The sequence below is a fragment of the Grammomys surdaster genome, unplaced genomic scaffold (assembly GCF_004785775.1).
Source record: "Grammomys surdaster isolate TR1022 unplaced genomic scaffold, NIH_TR_1.0 213, whole genome shotgun sequence".
Lineage (NCBI taxonomy): Eukaryota > Metazoa > Chordata > Mammalia > Rodentia > Muridae > Grammomys > Grammomys surdaster.
This window is the reverse complement of record NW_021604658.1, coordinates 3711013-3732397: the sequence shown is the minus strand read 5'-3', so window position 1 is coordinate 3732397 and position 21385 is coordinate 3711013. Positions and strand designations below refer to the sequence as shown.

The window sequence follows — 21385 nt, the reverse complement described above, 5'->3', positions numbered from 1 at the left end:
GCACAACTGAAAAACTGAGTTAAAAAGAGATTGCTCAGTTGTTTTAAGTGCTTGGTGCTCTTGCAGAAGGCTAGAGTTCAGTGCCCAGCACCTACATGGTAGCTTGCAACAAATTGTAACTCTGGTTTCAGATCAGATATCCTCTGACCTCAGATATCCTCCGAGATATTGCATGTGGTATGGATATATACATGCAGGCAAAAACACACATAAAGAATAAATCTAAAAACTAGGGTTTTTTGTTTTTGTTTTGTTTTTAGATTGCGAAGTTACTTTGGAGTGTGCCCCACAGGAACAAAAAAATAATTAGGAAAGGGGTAAACCCCAAGAGTGCCCAGGGATGGTGGCAGGAGGCCACTTGAAGGAGAAGAAGCACAAAGGGACCCACTGCAGGAATGCCGTCTATGCTGGGACCTAGTAATAGTGAGCACTGTTCAGGAGACTGGCGAAGGGCAGGCTGGTGAGGGAGCTGGACACAAAGCTCCAGGCTCCCCCTCCTCATGTGCGTCCTTCCGCTGTTGCCGAGATCTCTGAGTCCCTCTGCTGTCTAGTAGCGGCAGAGAGCACATTATCTGAGCACGGTCCCTTAACTGAGTCACTCTGCTTTTGTTGTCATTGTTGTTGTTCTTCTGGCACTCATGCTTACAGGATCAACCCAGGCTGACTAATCCCACCCACTTCCCAAGGACTAAGGCTCCAGGCATGCACCACAGCAATGGGCTGATGTGAAACCTGTTTACTTTAAATTCAAGCATCCACTTGCAGCCAGTAGCTATGGCTTTGAACAGCACAGAGCTAGAGTATGGTAACAAGTTTCAAGTTGTTAGTAACAGAAATCAGTTTAAATTATCTTAAGGCAAGAAATAAAATACAGGGGATGGAGAGAGAGCCCAGCAGTTAAAGTACTCGCTCATCCATGGAACCAGGTCTCTGTTCCCAGCACCCATGTGGGACACTCCCACTCTGGCTTCATGAGAACCAACAGTACACATACGCGCATAAATAATTTAAAAATTAAAAATAGATTTACTAGATAGAATACCAGTGAATTTGACATTAAATGTTGTCGAATCCAGAGATACAAAGGACCCCTTGTCCCATCCCTCTTTCGACTTCTCTTTGTGTGTTTTGACTTCTACATTTCTTAAGATGGCGTTGATGCGCCCTTCAGACCAGCTATGGCACAGGTTGACTATGAAGTCACAGCAATCCTGCCTCAGCCTCCCGAGTGCTAGGATTACAAACGTGGCGTCATGTAAGGAAATTGATTATCCACATCCTTATTGACTTGTAAGCCGTGTGTGTGTGCGTGCGTGTGTGTGTGTGTGTGTGTGTATGTGTGTGACACGGTCTCTCTGTATAGCCCTGGCTGTCCTGGACCTCACTCTGTAGACCAGACTGGCCTCAAACTCAGAGATCTGCCTGCCTTGACATAGTCCATCTCAGGACTTTTTAAGACCGTAAATACAGAGTGATGAACTTAAGTTCATGACTAAAAAGCCCATGAGTTACATACCTTCATCATGACTGATTCCAGCTATTCATTCAATAAAATTCTTTCTATTTGAGCTCTTGGATATGTGTTATATCTCTTAGCTTTGTTTCATGGACTTTACTTATTTTTTATTTATTACATTTCTTTATTGTAGAGACCAGGGGTAGGTGGTCAAGTCTGTGTATGGAGCTAATGTGGGACTCAGTCCTTTGCCTCCGTCATGTGTGTCCTGGGAATTAATTGTCAGGCTTGGCAGCAAGCACCTTTATACACTCCACTCAGAAAATTTCACTAGAACAAGAAAGAAATCTATTAAAATAAGGTCTACGATTAAATGAGGCCAAAGCGTCTGCAAGGCTTTCCACAGCACCCATTCCTGTCGCATTAGGTAACCTTGTGAGAAAGTTTCCTTCATTTCTCGCTGTAAATCATAAATCACTTGAGAATAGTTAGGGCGGCCCATTGGTAATCATTAACCGTTATAAATACAATACAGTAAGATGTAACAGTCCGGTATCCCAGCTTGTCTCAAATCAGACATTACATTAATTAACTATCTCACTTTTATTATGTTGAGTCCAAAGTTCTGTAGAATGCCTATGCCATTCTCTAATAAAATCAGCAGTTTGAATTTTGTTAAGAAGCACCAGTCCAGCTGTAGCAACAGTGGCAGTTGGTGCAATAATTCCCATAACTACCGCAATAACCAGTGCAGTCATCCGACAAGTTCTTAATACTTTCAGTGAGCCTCCGCACTAGAACCATCACGGGTAGATCTGGCCATGGCCTCAACAGCCTGTTGGTAACCAGACTGCTGGCCTTTCTCTGAGGATGTGTGAACTTTCAGAAGTGGTGTTTAAGGAATGCTAGAATTAACACAGGCATAAAGAGTACAATGTTAACAAGTGATACTGTAATTATTAGGGTACCATGGTACAGGCCCTTTCTGTAACAGATAAGGGAATAGTACACAGGCTACAGAGGGTTGACTCTGATTTAATCTAAAAGGTAATGTATACTTACCATCATTAACATTTAACCTTCCTTTCCATGCTTTAAGAAGTACTTGCTAAATTCTACAAATTTGTTTGAACTGAATTGCTAAATTTTAATAGAGGACTTGACATCCCAATTCCACGCCATTGACTTAACATTAAGGGTAGAATGGATTTCTGTGTGAACTATGCTGCCATGTCAGTTCTGAAGGAGAATTGAGCAAAGCCGTGAGGAGTCCAATCAATGACGTCTCTGTGTCTGTGGGAGATGGTAACAAGCACTGGACATTGTTGCCAGTGTATCCAGTCAGATTCTTTGTTGGCAACACACATCTCACAAAGAGGCAGATGTATGGAACTAGTAGCATCAATCTCCTGTCCCTGAAAGCCAAATGCATGGAGCATATAAAAAAATATGAAAACATGGGCAGTATTAACTGTAGGTAACCACACTTGAAGAGCTGTCCTTTTACTCCCACAGTATAATTTATAATTTTTTACCCTCCTCTATAGGCTTAGCTTCTTTTCCTTCCCTGTTTTCTACCGGGGAAATGGTTTTTCCTTGATTAATTCTTTGTCCCAGGAGCCTTTTAAATTTGTACATACTGCAGCTCCTGAGATGGGGAGTTCCCCATGACCCTGCCAAAACCTGGAGTCTTTCTTACCTCCAGCCCCGTAGTGTCCACAGGACACTTTTCTTTGGTTCTCATGACAGTGATGGGCAACAAATGTTGAAGAGCCATCTCTGCAGGATGAATTTAGGCTTTTCAGCAGCAGGGAGATTAGATTCTCAAGGACTGAACCCTGACAACTTCCTAGAAGCTCTTTTTATTATTATATGAAAAGACACATTTAGCAAGTCATTTTCCACATATCCAAACTTCTTATCAGATCCAGGGGTTGTCTTGAAAGACCTATTACCTAAGCAGTTCTCAGCCCATAAGGAGATTTCCTGGTTTGCCAGGCGTGTTATGCAAAGGCTCTGAGGATCCTCCAAAAGAATAGCCTCATAAAATCTCAAATAACAGTCACTGACCAAAGGCTCCTTCAAAGCCTAGGTGCCATCACTCCAGATTCATGCCAGTACAACTGTTCTGTGAAAATTCTGCTACAATTTTTAAATAACGTGTTATTAGATTAGTGTCTTTGTTTTGCCGGGAAATTATTCTCAAGTCTCTGAAAACTTCAATGGTAACCTCATAGCAAGATATTGTCAACTGCTGAATGGTTAAAATAAGTAGCTAGTCATGATGGCACACACCTCTGACCCCAGCAGTAGGGAGCACAGAAGCAGGCAGAGCTGTTGAGTTTGAGGCCAGTTTGGTCTACATAGAGAGTTCCTAGACAGTCAGGACTGTAGAATGAGACCCTATCTCAAATAAATGGGTAACCTTCAAAACTCCTCAAAATACCATTAATGGCAGGATGACTGACGTCACATGTATATGTAATCCAACTCTGATGAGGTAGAGGCAGGGGGATCAGTCATTTAAGGCCAGCTCCCTCAGAAGTGAATTACAATACAGTGTGCCTATAGTTTTTACCCTGAAACTTTTATATCCATAAAATATTTTCATGTTATGCACTTGTAATTGCAATTATTTATTTATTTATTTATTTATTTATTTATTTATTTATTTAGAGACAAAGTTTCAGAAGGCCACAGTGAGTTACATGAGATAACTGTCTCAAAACCAGGAAGTTTAAAACATCAGTGGGGAGTATGCAGCTCAGTGGTAGAGTGCCACCTATAATGTTCGAGGCCCAGGGTTTGTCCCAAGCAGCATAAAAACAAAAAGGCAAAAACCATGAGAAAATGCTATCAGTGTGTTGGATGGATGTCAGTATTTTGGGTTAGGTGTGACATGTATATGCTTTTGTAAGGCGGTAGCACTGAGAAATCTGGACATAGATCTGTGTATTGCTTCTATCAGTCTTCATGTGACTCTAGTTACCTTGAAAACTTTGAATTTTTCAAGTGGTGGCACACTTGATGTCTTTAGCCCCAGCACTTGGGAAGCAGAGGTTGGCCTGGCCTACAAAGTGAGTGAGTTCAAGTTTGGCTAGGGCTACGCAGAGAATCTTTGTCTCTAAATAAATAAATTAAATAAATAAATAATCGCAATTACAAGTGCATAACATGAAAATATTTTATGGATATAAAAGTATCAGGGTGTCCAGACAGTGGTAGCGCACACCTTTAATCCCAGCACTTGAGAGGCAGAGGCAGGCGGATTTATGAGTTCAAGGCCAGCCTGGTCTCCAGAGTGAGTTCCAGGACAGCCAGGACTACACAGAGAAACCCTGTCTCGAAAAACCAAAAAAAAAAAAAAAAAGTATCAGGGTAAAAACTATAGGCACGCTGTATTGTAACTGTGTCAAATAATGCACAGGGAGAACGGAAGCCATCCAGCGCGTGTGATGACAGGTCCGAGGCACTGCCTCTCACGTGATGTTTATCTTCCCTTTGTACTTGCCTCATTTTGTCATTGTCCCATGATAGACGTGTAGTATAAGTTACAGCCACTGAAAAGATAAGAATGATGCCTTAAGAATGGAAGTCACTGTTTAAAAACATGTTGCCTTCTCAGCCTGCAAGTGTGAAGGAAAAGATACCCGAATCCCCCTGCTGAAGGAAGTGTTTGAGGCCTTTCCTGAGACCCCCATTAACATCGACATCAAAGTGAACAACAATGTGCTGATTCAGAAGGTGCGCGGGCGCAGGCAGGCGGGCAGGCGGGCGCGGGCAGGCGGGCAGGCGGGCGCAGGCGCGGGCAGGCGGGCGTTGCCTCGGGAGGGAAGGTCAGAGTGGGCACCCCTGCCAGTGTGGAGGGAAGGTGATATTCTGCAGATCAGCACTGTCTGACTGCAGACACTAAAACAAGGCTGACTGATTGGGATCGAGGGAACTAGATACGCTGTGCTCAGCATTGTCTAGTGCCCCATAGAGGTCAGAGGGAACTTTCCTGTGGCCTGTTTTCAGAGTGCGTTGGCTTATCCTGGTCGTGGATAAATGTCATCCAGGTGTTTCTATAATTGACTACCAGTTTTAAGTCATCTCACTTGTGCTTGGTTTATGTCAAATTCCTAAGTAGTCATATTGGATGAAGCTCATTTTAGAGTGGTAAATGTAAATAATTTTGTATTTCATAACATAATCTCAATTTGACTACCAGTTGTCCCACAGTTTTTATACTACCTTTTGGCAGATAATGGATTGTAACCCATTTTTAACGTAAAGCCACACAGGTGGGTTTACATATAGACACATGCATAAAACTTGAATTTTCGCACACAGGTTTCCGAGCTGGTGAAGCAGTATAAGCGAGAACATCTGACAGTGTGGGGCAACGCCAACTCTCAGATTGTAGACAAGTGTTACAAAGAGGTGAGCTCTGGACGAGACCGGCCAGGGATGCTGGCTCTTTTTGTGTGAGTCATGATAACAGGAGTCTGCAGAATCTGTTCCTGTCAGAGCTCATGTATGACTGGGAGGAACCAGCCAGCAGTCGCCTACAGAGATGACAGCCCTCATCCAGCAGCTTCTGTTAGTGGTACAGTCAACAGTTAGGGGTTCAATTGGGTCCGTTTTCTCTACCAGTTAAAGAATTAAAAGATAGGCAAAATCCCACAAATAATTGCTATAAGAAACCAGGCTTGAGGTGCAGGCCTGTAATCCCAGCTACTCTGGAGGCTGAGGCAGGAAGCTCAGAAGGTCAAAGTAATCCTGGGCTACAGAGTAGCTTCAAGGCCAGCCTGGGAAACTTAGCAAGATTCTGTCTCAAAATAAAAAGTAAAAAGAGGCATGGGACTGTGGACCACTTCCCTAGCAATGTTCAAAGCCATTCATTCAAACACACAGACATGCACCCAAAGCACTCAGAATGTCACATGTTGATGAGGTAGCAAGGTGACTCAGCAGTAAAAGCACTTACAGTCAAGTTTAATGGCCTCAGTTCAGTCTCCAAATGCACACAGACTCTGGAAAGAGAACTGCTGACTTCTGTAAATCGCTCTCTGAGCAAGCACACATGCATCCCACTCCTAAATAAATAAATAAATAAATAATAAATAAATATAATTAAAAAAATATTACATGCTAAGGCCAGAGAACTGGCTCAGTTGGTGAAGTGCTTACTGACCAAGCTTGAAGCCTGAGTTTGATTTCTGGCATCATCCATGTAACAGGCATGAGGCTGGCCTTCAAACACTGGTATGAGCACACCACCCCAACAGACAGACAGACAGACACACACGCACACACATACACACACACACACATACACACAAATATAAGTAAAAATAAAGTAATCTTTCTTTAAAAAAAAGGATTATGTGCTGTGTGGTATTATTTATATAACACTCCCAAAACTGTAGATATGAATTGCAGATTGGTGGCTGCCAGACACACGGACTGCGGGGGTAGGGAGTGCTAGTGGATAGCACAGTGTTAGCAGAGGACTCTGTGTCTTGCTTGTGGTGGTTATGGGAATCCGTACGTGGATTGAAAACACGTACACAGAGTGAAAACACGTGCACACAGCAAATGGAAACAGGTTAGAAGTGATGGCACGGGCTGGTGAGATGGCTCAGAGGTTAAGAGCACTGACTGCTCTTCCAGAGGTCATGAGTTCAAATCCCAGCAACCACATGGTGGCTCACAACCATCTGTAATGATATCTGATGCCCTCTTGTGGGGTGTCTGAAGATAGCTACAGTGTACTTACATATAATAAACAAATAAAAAAAAAATTTAGAAGTGATGGCACAAAGGAAGAAGGATGTGAGCGGACTGAAGTCCGTCATTTAACAGTAATCCATCAGTGTCAGCTGGCTTTGGTCCTCCAGTACAGTGTCACCACATCACCCTCTAGAGAAGCTAAGCCAAGAACATATCACACTCTAGTATTTTCGTGGCTTTCTCAGAGTCTATAGTTATTTCTAAATGAGAGTTAGATTTTTATTCTAACTTATGAAATTCTCTGATTGATTGACTGACTCATTCATTCATTTATTCATTCATTCATTCATTTTACAAGTGTCTCATGTATCCCAGGCTGGCCTAAACTTGAGATCCCTTTGGCTTCCCATATGCTGTGAGGTCAGTCATGCACTGTCTCACTTTATCTTGTATATCTGACCCATAACTGATGGATGACATATTTACAGCAGTACTGATGTTCATATACGCACTCTAGATCCTCGGAGATACAGAGCTGTACATTTTTAACAGGAATCAGATATTCCCTGTATCCTCTTTTTTGCTGTTTTGGTGTATTTCCTAGTCTCTAACCAACAGACAGATGTGTTACCAAAGCACCAGAGAAATTTCAGTGCTAGGGCTCCAAAGTAGGTCATCACTGATAGGTTATAGACTAGCTATAGAATCCTGAGTTGTTGTTATAGTGAATATTCATAATTCATAGGATGCTTGTCAGCACATAACCTGGGAAATACACTCTGGGGTTTATAAAAAATGATCGTGCTTTTTAAAGTAACACACAACCTTGTTTGTGTTCTAGAACTCAGATATTCCTATACTCTTCAGCCTACAGCGTGTTCTGCTAATCCTCGGCCTGTTCTTCACCGGCCTCTTGCCCTTTGTGCCCATTCGAGAACAGTTCTTTGAAATTCCAATGCCCTCTATCATACTGAAGTAAGTCCTTCTGCTTTTTACCAGTTACCCGTTACAGAATGCTCAAGTCATTGTGATCATCCGTGTCACTGTGGTTGACTCCTCGGTGCTGGGGGCAAAGTGGAGGCCTTCCCCATGCAGGCTGTGGATTCTCCGAGCTCCTCCTCGTCCATGGCCGAGATCATGTGTGATTTATTCCCCCTGAACTCGGGGTTGCTCTCATCTGTGTTGAGTAGTGGTCCGGTCTCTAGGAGTTAAGCGGGAGAGGAGTCTCTGGAGTTAAGGGGATGAGTTCCTTCCTTGTGGGAAGGAGGTTTTGCCCCTGGTTTTCTTCTGCTTCCTCCTGTATCCCAAATGCCTCCTCCTGCAAATGCCCACTGCTTTCCTGCTGCCACAAACCCTTTACAAAGAACAAGCCAGATAGCAATGTTGTGCTTTTGTGCTTCTAGAACTGTGACCTAAGTAAATCTTTTTTTAAAACAACAACAAAAAAAGAACCTAGCCTCAGTTACTTCATTATAGCTACAGAAAAACAGATTAAAGCAAAATATCAGTGTAAAAGAAAAAAAAAGATTTTCTCACCCTAAGGAGGTATAGGCAGTTGACAGCTTCTGGGGGAGAGGGAGGCTTTCTAAGATGGTGTAGCCTCGGCTACCTTGCCCATATTCTAGTCAGTAACTCCATACCCACATTCATGTGAGGAACCCTGATTAAATTGAGTTTAAAAGAAAAGGGATTCACTGGAAGGAAGAAATGGTTGAAAGGGAGTGGGAGAGGGATCAAAAAGGGTAGTGAAGGGTTAATATGATCAAAATCTTTAAAGAATACACTTTAACAATATCTTGAAGAAATGAATAGCTGTAGCCAGGCAGTAGTGGTGTGCACCCACACTCAGAAGGCAGAGGCAGGTGGATCTCTGAGTTTGAGGTCAGCCTGGTCTACAGAGCAAGTTCTGGGTCAGCCAGGGCTACAGAGAGAAACCCTGTCTCAGAAATCAACCATCCAAACAAAAACAAACAAAAAAAAAGAAATGGATAGATGTTTGTGGGACTTGGATATATTTTCGTGGCGGAGCTCTTTAGCCCTAATGAAGCCCTGGGTTCAATCTCTCACACAAACACAGAAAAAAAGAATTCTGATATGAAAACTTGCTTAATAAAATTAGATGGTAGTTTCCCTGTGTGTGTATGTGGGGGAGGGGAGGCGGGGGGGAGGGCAGAGGTTAACCTCTGGCGTTGTTCCTCAGGAGCTGTCCACCTTATTTTTTGAAACAAGATCTCTTGCTAGGACCTGGGCTCGATGATTAATCTAGGCTAGTTTTCTAGAATGCCCCAGGGATCCGCCCATTTCTGCCTTCCCAGCAGTAGGGTTACAAAGTACACAGCACCATGCCCGGTTCATTGATTAGCATGGTTGCTTGGGATCAGGCCCAGGTCATTGTGTTTGCATAAGCACTGTGCTATAAGCACTGTGCTGTAAGCACTGTGCTGTCTGAACCACCCCCTCCTTCCCATCACCCCCAAGCAAGATTTGTTACATTTATTTATTGTGTGCATACATGAGTGTACTCTAGGGTGCCACTGTGGAGATCAGAAGGCAACCATCAGCAATCGGTTCTCTCTTTCTACCACAAGGGGCCTGGGGACCAAACTCAGGTCATCAGGTTCGGCAGCAAGCACCTTACTGAGCCATCTCAGTGGCCCGTTTTTTAGCTTAGCTCCTGCTCCAAGGCCTTTCAATGCTTGAATTTCTTAGTGATGGACTTTTTATTTTATCAATTTTCAATTATATTTGTTAAAAGTTTTCATGAATATTTCTTAGACAAAACAACTGAAAATACCTTTTTGTTCACACACACACACACACACACACACACACACACCTCATTAGTCTATCACAGTTGACTTCAAACTGATAGCAGTCCTATTACCCACCCTCTAGAGTGTTGGCATTTCAGGCATGTGCCTCCTCACCCTGCTCAGAAAACACTTGTCTACAAAGAAGTGGTTTTCATTTGTTGTATTCAGAAGATTCTAACCATTCTAATACAAACAAAGGAAGCACACTGTGGCATTTGTCTTTCCTCTAAGACGTGATTCTGAGGGCTGAAGAGATGGCTTGTGGATAAGGCGCCTGCTATGCAAGCGTGAGCACCTGAGTCAGATCCCAGCACCCACTGTAAGGCCGGGTGTAGCAGCAAGCATCAGTGACCTAAGGGCTGGCAGAGACACATTGACGATCCCTGGAGCTCAGCCAGCTTAGCTAATGTGTGAGGACACAGAGAGGGAGGGAGAGAGTGGATACAGGAGAAGTTAGGAAAGAAGCAGGAAATAAAGAGTAAATAAATGAGTAAATAGATTGGGAGAAGGTGCTCTGTGGATCCTAAATGCCAGGCTGACCTCTCTAAATAGGAAAGGTAATTTAAAGGTCCGGAGCCCAGATCTTCAAATGTGGAAGCAGGAAGGAAGTGTGTGGTAACCAGAGTCGTACACAACTGTGATCCTCGCACACAGAAGGATGAAGGCTGCAAGTTCAAGATTGGCTTTTGCTACATTGTGAGACTCAGGTGTGCAAAACATGAGGGACATTAAAATGGCAAGACCGTCATTACAAGGAAAAGTGTCAGTGCCTCCAGTACAATGGGTGTAATGCCAGCACTTTAGAAACTGAGTCTGGAGGGCCAAGACCCTGTCTCAAAGAAAACCAAATCAAAATGAAAAACAACAGCAAAAACCTTAAACATCTGACTTTTTAAATATCTTTTTAAAGACAGGCTCTCACTGTTTTGCCCTGACTGGCCTGGAACTCCATCTGTAGGCCAGGCTGACCTTGAAATCAAAGAGATTCCTCTGTCTCTCCCTAGTGCTGGGACCAAAGATGTGCCCCACCATGCCAGACACACTGCTGCTAATCCATAGAGCCGTTTTGGTTTGTTTGTTTTTCTGTTGTTTTGTTTTGTTTTGTTTTGTTTTTGAGACAGGGTTTCCCTGTGTAGCCCTGGCTGGCCTGGAACTCACTCTAAACCAGGCTAGCTTTGAACTCAGAGGTCCATCTGCCTCTGCCTTCTGAGTTCTTGGATTAAAAGTATGAGTCACCACCGCCTGGCTGTTTTTAAATTTTTATTTCTTTATGTATGGATATTTGACCTGTATATATGTCTGGGACCACATATGTGCCTGGTACCTGTGCAGGCCAAAAGAGGTTATCAGATTCCCTGGAACTGGATTACAGATTCTTGTGAGCTGCCATGTGGGTTGGGAGAACCAACTTTGGGTCCCTTGAGACTGGCCAGTGTTCTTAACCACTGAGCCATCTCTCCATACTTTGGTTGTGTTAGGAAATCTACCTCGGCCGAGCAGTGGTGGCGCACACCTTTAATCCCAACACTTGGGAGGCAGAGGCAGGCGGATTTCTGAGCCTGGTCTACAGAGTGAGTTCCAGGACAGCCAAGGCTATTCAGAGAAACCCTGTCTCGAAAAACAAAACAAAAAACAAAAAACAACAAAAAAAAGGAAATGTACCTCACATTAATTTTTACTAGACAGACAGAAGGAAAAGGATATGCCAAAACAAAGGATAAGATGTGGTAAGCCTGGCCACCAGGTCTCTGGGAAATTAATTTTTCTTAGTTTAGTTTAGCTTTGAATAGTTTTAGTAAAAGTTTGCTTAAGGCCAGTAGAGACAGAAACAAATTTCTATTATTTTTGTCCTTTGACAGATTATTTTTAAATTTTATTTTGTTTTTTTTGTTTTTTTTTGTTTGTTTTTGAGACAGAGTCTCACAATGAGGACCTGGAACTCACAGAGATCCCCCTGTCTCTGCCTCCCATCCTGTGTATAAGCACTGTTTTCAATGCGAATATGTCTTATTCTGTCACACTGATACATTCTTGTGTTCCTAATTCATACTTCAGTCTTTGACTTCTCTTAGGCTAAAAGAACCGCACACTATATCCAAAGGCCATAAGTTTCTCATCTGGCTTTCTGATACGTAAGTATTTTAATTACTACTGTGGTTCTCTCTATATATTTTAACATTAGCTTTTTAAATTGTATATGTATGTGTGCACACCTGCATTTATGTTTGTGTATCGTGTGTATGCTTTGTGCCTAAAGAGGCCAGAAGAGAGCATTAGTGTTACAAACAACTCTTGTGGGTACTGAGAATCAACCTCGAGCCCTCTGCAAAAATAACAAGAACTCTCAAATGCCAAGCAATGTTGTTTCCCCTCCCTCCTCTTCTTCCAGCCCCTCCCCTATTTGTTTGTTTTATATAGATTAGTGTTTTGTTTGCATATATGTCTGTGTAAGGGTGTCAGATCCCCTGGAACTGGGGTTACAGATAGTTATGAGCTCTTATGTGGGTGTTGGGAATTGAACCCAGGTCCTATAGAAGAGAAGCTGATACTCAGAGCCGCTGAGCCATCTCTCCAGCCCCTCCATGCCTGAGTTTTTTTAAAAAAATATTTTAGCTGGGCAGTGGTGGCACATGCCTTTAACCCCAGCACTTGGGAGGCGGAGGCAGGTGGATTTCCGAGTTTGAGGCCAGCCTGGTGAGTTCCAGGACAGCCAGGGCTACACAGAGAAACCTTGTCTCGAAAAGCAACAACAACAAAAATATTTTAATAAATGCATTTTGTGTGCAGTGGGGAGTGGACAGCTTGTGCTATGTCATGTGGACATCAGAGCACCACTTAGAGGAGTGGTTCTCTCTTTCCAGGGGATAGAACTTATGACAGGCTTGGCAGCAAGCTCTTTCACCTCCTACAGTCTATCCATGCCTCATTTGTAACCAGGACTTGCGTGTCTACTGTCCAAGTGGATACCAGTAAACCACCTGAAGTCGTAGAACCTTAGTGGGCCCCTGGTGTCTTTCTACCTTCATGAGAAAACTAAGTGTCTGTCCGTTCACTTCAATGATTTCCTCAGGATTATATAGCTAGTTACGAGCAAGGTTTTAAAAAGTAACCAGCCCCTTCTACTTCCTTGCTGTTTCTACAAACCTCAGTTCAACATGGAGGGAGGAGGTGTGTGGCAATCCGGGATGTGTGAAAGTGGGTGTTACCTACTGGCATGTTTCTTGGAAATAGTTGCACCAAAACTTGACAAGAACTGAAGTGTGGCCCTCCCTACAAGGTCCTGATTCCTATTTTAAAGAAAATGCTTTAATTTCTACAACTGTTGGGTTTCATTTTAGATTAAAAGTAACAAAGTGTTCTGTATTTTTATTTTCCGATGGAGGCTTAAATGCTTAGATATATTAATACTCTAAAACACACCCTTTTATTATCTCTTTCAAAGAGTCTTAGAAAATTAGTTTTAGCTTTTATGCTTGTCACAGGGGTCTATTCCTTTTACATTTTATTCTTGGTTTAATTTCTAGTTTTCAAGAATACATTTTAGTTGATGTTAAAGTTTGTGATTGCTAGATTTTCTTATTTAACCACTGTAGTACATGGAAGGGACAGGAGGAGGATTAATTTGTAGGGGCTGAAGGGATGGCTCAGCGGTTAGAGTACGTACTGGCCGGCCAGGTGGTGGTGGCGCATGCCTTTAATCCCAGCACTTGGGAGGCAGAGGCAGGCGGATTTCTGAGTTCGAGGCCAGCCTGGTCTACAGAGTGAGTTCCAAGACAGCCAGGGCTATACAGAGAAACCCTGTCTCGAAAAACCAAAAAAAAAAAAAAAGAAAGAAAGAAAAGAAAAGAAAAAGAAAAAAAAAGAGTACGTACTGCTCTAGCAAAGGGTTCGGTTCCCAAAACCCATGTTAGGCAGCTTTCAACTGCCTGTGACTCCAGCTCCAAGGGATCTGATGCCCTCTTCTGGCCACCACATACACCTGCACTCACGTGCCCCCACAGTCGTCTACACACAGACTCCACAGGTATAGACTAAGTCTTTCTTTTAAAAACTGTCGTTTTCCAGTATTACTAGTTTCTATCTTGTTTAAGTGATTTGTAATCTAAAAGTAAATTTACTTGAAACTGGAAAATGATTTTCATAGATGTAGAGTATTAGAGTTAATAGACATACAAAAGCATATATGATGGAACTATGAAGGCCCAGGACTTAACCTGAGTTCCCTGCCTTGTGTAACTTGGAAAGCTGGGAACAGGAACTCGGGATTCTCACTCTCATGCCAGCTCCTGCAGGTGAAGCGTCCTGCCTCCACTTCCTGCGTTACAGGAAGGATGGTCTTACGAGTGTCCAGTGGCAGCCCGAGAGCAGGCTCTGGGTGGTCCCCAGCCAGAGGTTAAGAAAATTCATCCACCTGTGGTGTGGTGGCCTTTACCCCCTGGAGAAGCAGATAGATCTTGCTGGCCAGAGGTCAGGTAGACCATCCTGGTCTACACAGGTAGTTTGGACCACCAAGGGCTACATAGTGAGGCTATCAAAAGAGGGAAAGAAAAAGAAGAAAGAGAGGAAATTAATGTATAACAGCTATGATTGCTTGCGATGTTTGCTTGTATTGCTGAGACACTGAGAGTAAATTAAGCTAACAGTTCCTAAACTCTGTTAACTGACAGAGAAGACGAAAGGTTAGTTCTAGTCCTGTGGATGACGACGTGCTGAACCTGCTGCTCTCTTTCCCTCTAGCTTGCTAATGCGGAAAGCTTTATTTGACCACCTCACCGCCCGCGGCATTCAGGTCAGTCTCCTGTGATTCTAGGCACAGCGCAGGGGCTTACCTCTGAGCTCTGACTTTGATGTTCCAGCTGTAATGGGGACTGTATGTTCTTCCTCGTGGTTAGTGATAAATTCTTAGCTAGATACTCATGTGAGGGCAGCTGAAGTCTGAGGGGTGGGCAGTGACGGCCTTCCTTAGGTTCACTGTAAGTCTGCTGAGATCGGAGTGGATAGATAGAAAAGCATTTTCTGTTTAACATTTCTCTTGGTGTCTCATTTCCAGGTATACGTTTGGGTTTTAAATGAAGAACATGAGTACAAAAGAGCCTTTGATTTGGGAGCCACTGGAGTGATGACGGACTACCCAACAAAGCTTAAGGATTTCTTAAATAATTTTCCAGCATAAGAAAAGTACTCCAAATCATTCAAAGGAGTCCTGACTGGAAAAGATCTGAGGAAACGTGTGTTAACCATGGTTTCCCTGGGATTTCCAGGGCGATAAAAGGTTTAATCAGTTAAGTTTTAATACCTCATTTTTTAAAGTCTGTAGGGAATGTGGAAACTTCCCTGTCTTGCATATTTATTTTCCCCGATATTGCATATTTTACATTGGTAACTGGTTTGAAGGTATTCAGCACTGAGAAATGTAGATCACTGATCAAGATGTCTGCATATGATGCGGTATTCTATTATTGTAAATCTGAAATCAAAGACTAGAGGCAAACTGGGCGTTAGCCTTCACTGAAACAGGATCAACCATAGTAAAAGAAGATTCCTGACCAGGGCATGGTGACATAAGCCTGCACACAGGAGGCTGAGGCAAGATGATCAGGGGTTTGAGGCCAGCTTGGGCTACATAGTGAAACCCTGTCTTTATTTTATTTTTTTTTAGTAAAAAAAAAAAAAGCAGAAAATTATTGAAGGCCGTTACAGCCATTTTGAATTGTCTTGTGTACGTCTAGGTACATTTTAGTTAAGGGAAAATACAGGGGAAGAGGAACCTGAAAGAGATGTGTAGTACTTACCTGGCAGGGTGTGTGCTGTTCACAGAGGGTAAATTCAAGCAAATAACAGTTTGTTACTACTCAGAAATCCAGTCTGTGGGCTGACACAGACTCCTGGGTTGTGGTTGTTAATGGGGACATTCCGATTGGAGTCTTTTTTTTTTTTCAGGTGTGTGACAATGCTGCCATGCCTATTTTTTTCTTATATCTTTAAAAATAGACATTATAAAATAAGACAAGATCCAATTAGTCATGTTTTTATGTTTCCTCAAGAAATACTCGATTCTTATCTTTGGGCTTGACTAGACTAAACCTGGACCTGGGTTGTCAGTGACGTGGCAGCCCTATAGTGATTGACTGGTGGAAGCAGCACTGTTGCACATGTATTTAGCATGAGCCACCTGCTCCCAGTCTGCACCCAGCAAGCTGGCTCACTCCTCTGAGGGTCAGTCACAGTCAGCATTAAGTTAGCATTGTACAGCATTTCCTCTGCCTTCCGATGTGACTTCATGCACATCTTCTCTCTAGCCTCTTGACTAATTTTCATGATGTCAGACTGGGAGATAAATTCAGTATAGAGTACTAGACGTCTTTTGCCTAAATTATGTCTCTGCTGTGGGGTCGGCCACGTGCAGCCAAGGAAGGACAGCCTCACTCTCCCTTCTGTCGCTTTGTGGTCTAAATTGTAATAAAGTTTTCCAAGAGTAAAATGAGGTCATGGTTTTCTTTTATGCTTATAATTCCAGGGTGTTTCATGTAATTTTTTCAGTTAATGGGGTAACTAATCTATAAATGAGTAACCCTGAGCTTTCTCACTAGCATAGACAATACAGGAGAACAGGATTGTAGTAAGGAAGTCGTCTCCTGGCGTCTAGACAGACAACTTGTACAAGCTAATCAACTGGGGCAGACACTTTACTCTTGTATTATACACTGGGTTTCTCTGTGTAGCCCCAGCTGTCCAGGACTCACTCTGTAGACCAGGCTTGCCTCAAACTCAGAGATTTGCCTGCTTCTGCCTCCCAAGTGCTGGGATCAAAGGCATACACCACCACCATCCAGCTATGGTTTATTTTTGAAATTTTGCTTCATTATGATTCAGAAGAGGCCGTATTGTAAAACTAGCACGTTTTGCATCAGTCAGTAGAAATTACCCAAAATGGCAACCATGTTTTTTAAAATCATGCTCAAAGGACTAGAGAGATGGTTCAGTGGTTAGTGGTTAAGAACACTGGTTTTGCCGGGCGGTGGTGGCACACGCCTTTAATCCCAGCACTTGGGAGGCAGAGGCAGGAGGATTTCTGAGTTCGAGGCCAGACTGGTCTACAGAGTGAGCTCCAGGACAGCCAGGGCTACACAGAGAAACCCTGTCTCGAAAAACCAAAAAAAAAAAAGAACACTGGTTTCGGTTCCCAGCATCCTCAAGGTGCCTCACAACCATCTATTACTTCAGTTCCAGAGGATCCAGGGCCCTGCTTCCAGCACACCAGATATGTACACGGTGTACATACAGACAAGCAGGCAAAACACTCCTCCTGCACATAAAATAGATTGAAGACAATTTTTTTTTTGTTTTTGTTTTTCGAGACAGGGTTTCACTGTGTAACCCTGGCTGTCCTGGAACTTACTCTATAGACCAGGCTGGCCTCAAACTCAGAAATCTGCCTGTCTCTGCCTCCCAAGAGCTGGGATTAAAGGTGTGCACCACCACCGCCCAGCGAAGACAATTTTTTAATCATGCTAGGCTACCTGATGGTTTTGGACTGAGGATATGACTTAGTGAGTAAAAAGTTTGCTGTTCAAGTGAGAGAAACAACAAGTGAGATAACCAGCAGCTGTGTAAATGTAAGGGGGGGTGGCCCACATTTATCTGAACCTCAGGAGATGCACTCTCCAGAGCAAGCTGGCTAGCTAGCCGACTCCAGCGGGAGCTCAGGTTTCAAACGAGTCAGTGACAGAGTAGAGAGTGATAGAGGGAGAGACCAGATGCCAACCTCTGGCCTCCCCTCACACGAGCACCCGTAGAGACACAAATATATGTGTGCGTGTGTGCACGTGCTCATGTATGAACTCCACTTCTATGACAGATGATATGGTGTCCATCCTCAGATAGCATCTGAATATTGCCCTTCTATTGGAATATGTTATGAAAGAAAACATCGTGGTATGTATGTGATCTCAGTATGAGGCAGAGACATGTCTTAAAACAGTGGCCTGTTATAGTGGCACATGCCTTTAATTTCAGCACTCGAGAGGCAGACAGGTGGATCTCTGTGAGTCCAAGGCCAGCCTGGTCTACATAGCAAGTTCCAGGACAGCTAGAACTGTGTAATAGAGAGACTCTGTCTCAAACAATAACCAAGAGCCAGTAGGAAGACTCACTGAGTAGAGGTATTTTCTGGGCATGCCTGGTGACCAGAGTTCTATCCCTCAGATCCACACAAAGGTGGAAAGAGAGAACGGACTACAAAGTTATCCTCTGACCTCCACGTAAATACTGTGGCTCACATGTGCACCCCCTTCTGCCCATAATGCACACACATACACCAAAAATAAAAGGGGGCCCAAGCAAGATGGCTTGGTGGGTAAAATGCTTACCCCTGAAGCCTGATATCCTGAGTTTGGTTCCCAGAACCCGAGATGTAAGGAGAGAACTGACTTCCGAGGGTTGTCCTCTGCCCACCACACATGCACTGTGGCACACACTAACGATAAAGAAACATAATTAGGTGTGGTTGTAGCTCATGAGTAGCTCCAGTAAGTGCATGAGCACTGGGTTTGATCTCAGCAATGGAAGAAGTGAAAAAAGAGTCCATAGCTGGGCACAGTGGCACTCAACTGTAAGTCCACATCTGGGCACAGCAGCACACACCTGAAAGTCCACATCTGGGCACAGCAGCACTCAACTGTAAGTCCACAGCTGGGCACAGCGGCACACACCTGTAAGTCCACAGCTGGGCACAGCGGCACTCAACTGTAAGTCCACAGCTGGGCACAGCAGCACTCAACTGTAATCCCAGGAGTAGGTAGCCAAGGTAGGAACATCACAAATCCAAGGCCTGCCTGAGCTGGGGTTCATAGTGGACCCTGATTCAAAACCAACAACAAGAGATAGAGCTGTGTAGTTAGCTCACATCTCAGTTGTGAAAGAACCCACATTCAAACAAACAAACAAAAAAAAACAATAAAATCAGACATAATGACCCATGTGTATAATCTTGGTATTGAAGGCACAAATGACAGATTGAACCCCAAGACTTGTTACCCAGACACCCCAAGCCTAGTAGATGAGCCCCAGGCCAATGAGAAACCCTGTCTCAAAAAAACAAGGTGGGTGGATGGAATGACTGATTAAATACCACACACACACATACACACACACACACACACAAGCAGTTAAGCCAGTATGTTCCAATATGTGAAACCATTAATATACCACTGGGAATGGTCCTGCCTGGAATTGTGCAATTCAAGTTTTCCCTGGAAGAGCTTATCAAGGGATAAATAAATAAAAATGGAATCTGCTGTAGATAAGACTGAAATACCAGCTGAAACCGTTTATTCTGAGCCCTAAGAGGCAGCACATGCCTATAGTTCCAGTATTTAGAAAAGAGTTCTGAGCATTGCTCCAAGTTCAAGGTCAGCCTGGACGATATAATGTGTTCCAGACAGTCCAGAGCTACATGACTCTTTTTCAAAAACAAGAAGAAACACGAATAATGTGTTTTACTAGGTGGCCATGCTTGAAGTATGAACCCTGGTGTGTATGTGGAAATTAGAGGACAAACGGTAGGAACTGGCTCGTCCCCGGCATTGAACTTCAGGTCAGAGGACAAGCACTCATACCCAGTGAGTCGTCCTGGCAGCTACTGGACTTTTGAAGTCCCAGAAGCTGTGACTACCTCTGCACAAGACTGCCTGTCAGTGAGACGGGGGGAGGGACTCCTGGGGACCCAGCACATTCTTATGATTTATACCGGTCAGTGGTTGATGGGGGAAGGAGACACTTCCTTTAGTGATACAGCCACTAGGAGGGTGCCTCCTCTTGTAAACAAACCCTAATGAAACTCACTGGGACACACACACATACACACACACAAACACACAAATGGGGAGATGGCTAATTGAAAAGAGGAAGGAAATTATCAGAAACAGGAGGGGGACAATAGAGGGTAAAGTTCAAGGCCAGTCTGGTCTATACATATCAAGTTCCAGGCTAGCCAGATTTAACATGGTAAAAATTTGTCTCAAACTGTAAGGACCTGAAAACTGCTGAAGGAAGTCCCCAGGCTCAGATAGTATGCAAAGACAACGAGCATTTATTCTGCAGAAACAACCAGCATATTGGGGTCAACCATTCTTTAAAATGGCAACTCCAGACAAAGATGCACAGGCCTTCTTATAGAGAATAAAGGGAACTAACTCTCTAGAAGGATTAGAGAATCTACAATGTCATTGGTGGGCGCTAGGGGTCACAGGTGGTCAGCGGTCTGCTTTCCTATGTCATGAAGGTTTAACCATAGGATGAGCTAGGGCTGCCCAGCACAGATGGCCCATTCTTAGTTAAGATATTTCCCCATTTTTGTGGTTATCCCCAGTCTGTTCTTTGGAAAGGGGTTTTATGACCTTGTTTCTGGATTTTATGGTCTGTTCCTGTGACTTAGGGTTCTGTTCCTGGAGCTGGTGCCTTATGGCCTTCTTTTTGAAATCAGGCTTGGTCCTTAAATGGAGACAGATGAGATTTCTGTTATCCTTTCAAAACTCCAATTCACCTTTAAAAATTAAAAGAAAAGAAAAAGTTATAATTCAGGGGGAAAACAGAATTAAAAAAAAAAAATCACATCAGCTTGGTGGTATATGCCTGTCATCGCAACACTTTAAAGCTAGTACAGGAGATCACAGGTGCCAGATTGTCTCAGAAAAAAACAAACATCAATAAACTACTGTAATGTCACCTGTTAGCAATGAGACAATAAGAAACTAGATTGTGAGGGAAGAGACAGAGTGGGGAGCAGAACAGGGGTGCTGGGAGAGGGGGTGACAGAGATTTGAGTCTTAGAATCTGTTCAAAGGAGACAAAGAGTCTGTGGTATGAGAAGCAGAAGTAGAGGCCGATGTCCCCAGCCTGTGAAAAGGTGGTTATCAGTTATCCCCAAATTGAGAACTCTGGCTGAGAAAGGATGGTGGCATTTGGTTTCCAGGAGGCCCTGTGACTGGTTCCTTTGTTCCTTTCCTTGATGGGACTGATACCAAGCTACAAAGGGAAGAGGCATGCTGAGAGGCTCTCAGTGAGATGGCAACACTCAGTCACTTACTCAAAGAATAGAGAACCAGGACACTGGAAAGGCCATCGGGGTGGTGTGTTCTGAAAGCAGAGGCTTGTGGCTGTGTGAAAAGAGCTAAGCAGGAAGCACAGGGGCAAACTCTGGGTTGTATCAATTCACCTTTTAGCTGAGACTTACCTGGTCAGAATGCTTTCAGATAGTGATGAATGCCTGACTGGGTTACAGCTGTGAACCATCTGGAGAAAAACCCACCCCTTGGATGCCTGTGGGCAAAGTGAATGAAAGAAAAGGAAAGGAAGGAAGGGAGGGAGGGAGGGAGGGAGGGAAAGAAAGAAAGAAAGAAAG

The 21385-nt window shown here is 43.6% G+C and overlaps 1 protein-coding gene across 1 annotated transcript in view; it reads left to right on the top strand.

Moving 5' to 3' along the window:
• Gdpd1 (glycerophosphodiester phosphodiesterase domain containing 1) overlaps positions 1 to 16465 on the top strand; it is a 38564-nt gene extending 22099 nt beyond the window's left edge. The window contains exons 5-10 of the mRNA XM_028772405.1: positions 5082 to 5200; positions 5789 to 5878; positions 8013 to 8146; positions 12057 to 12116; positions 14722 to 14773; positions 15035 to 16465. Of these exons, the coding sequence (XP_028628238.1) occupies positions 5082 to 5200; positions 5789 to 5878; positions 8013 to 8146; positions 12057 to 12116; positions 14722 to 14773; positions 15035 to 15157 (578 nt within the window). The 3' untranslated portion in view covers positions 15158 to 16465. The remainder of the gene's footprint in view (positions 1 to 5081; positions 5201 to 5788; positions 5879 to 8012; positions 8147 to 12056; positions 12117 to 14721; positions 14774 to 15034) is intronic.
• The last annotated feature ends 4920 nt before the right edge of the window (positions 16466 to 21385 follow it).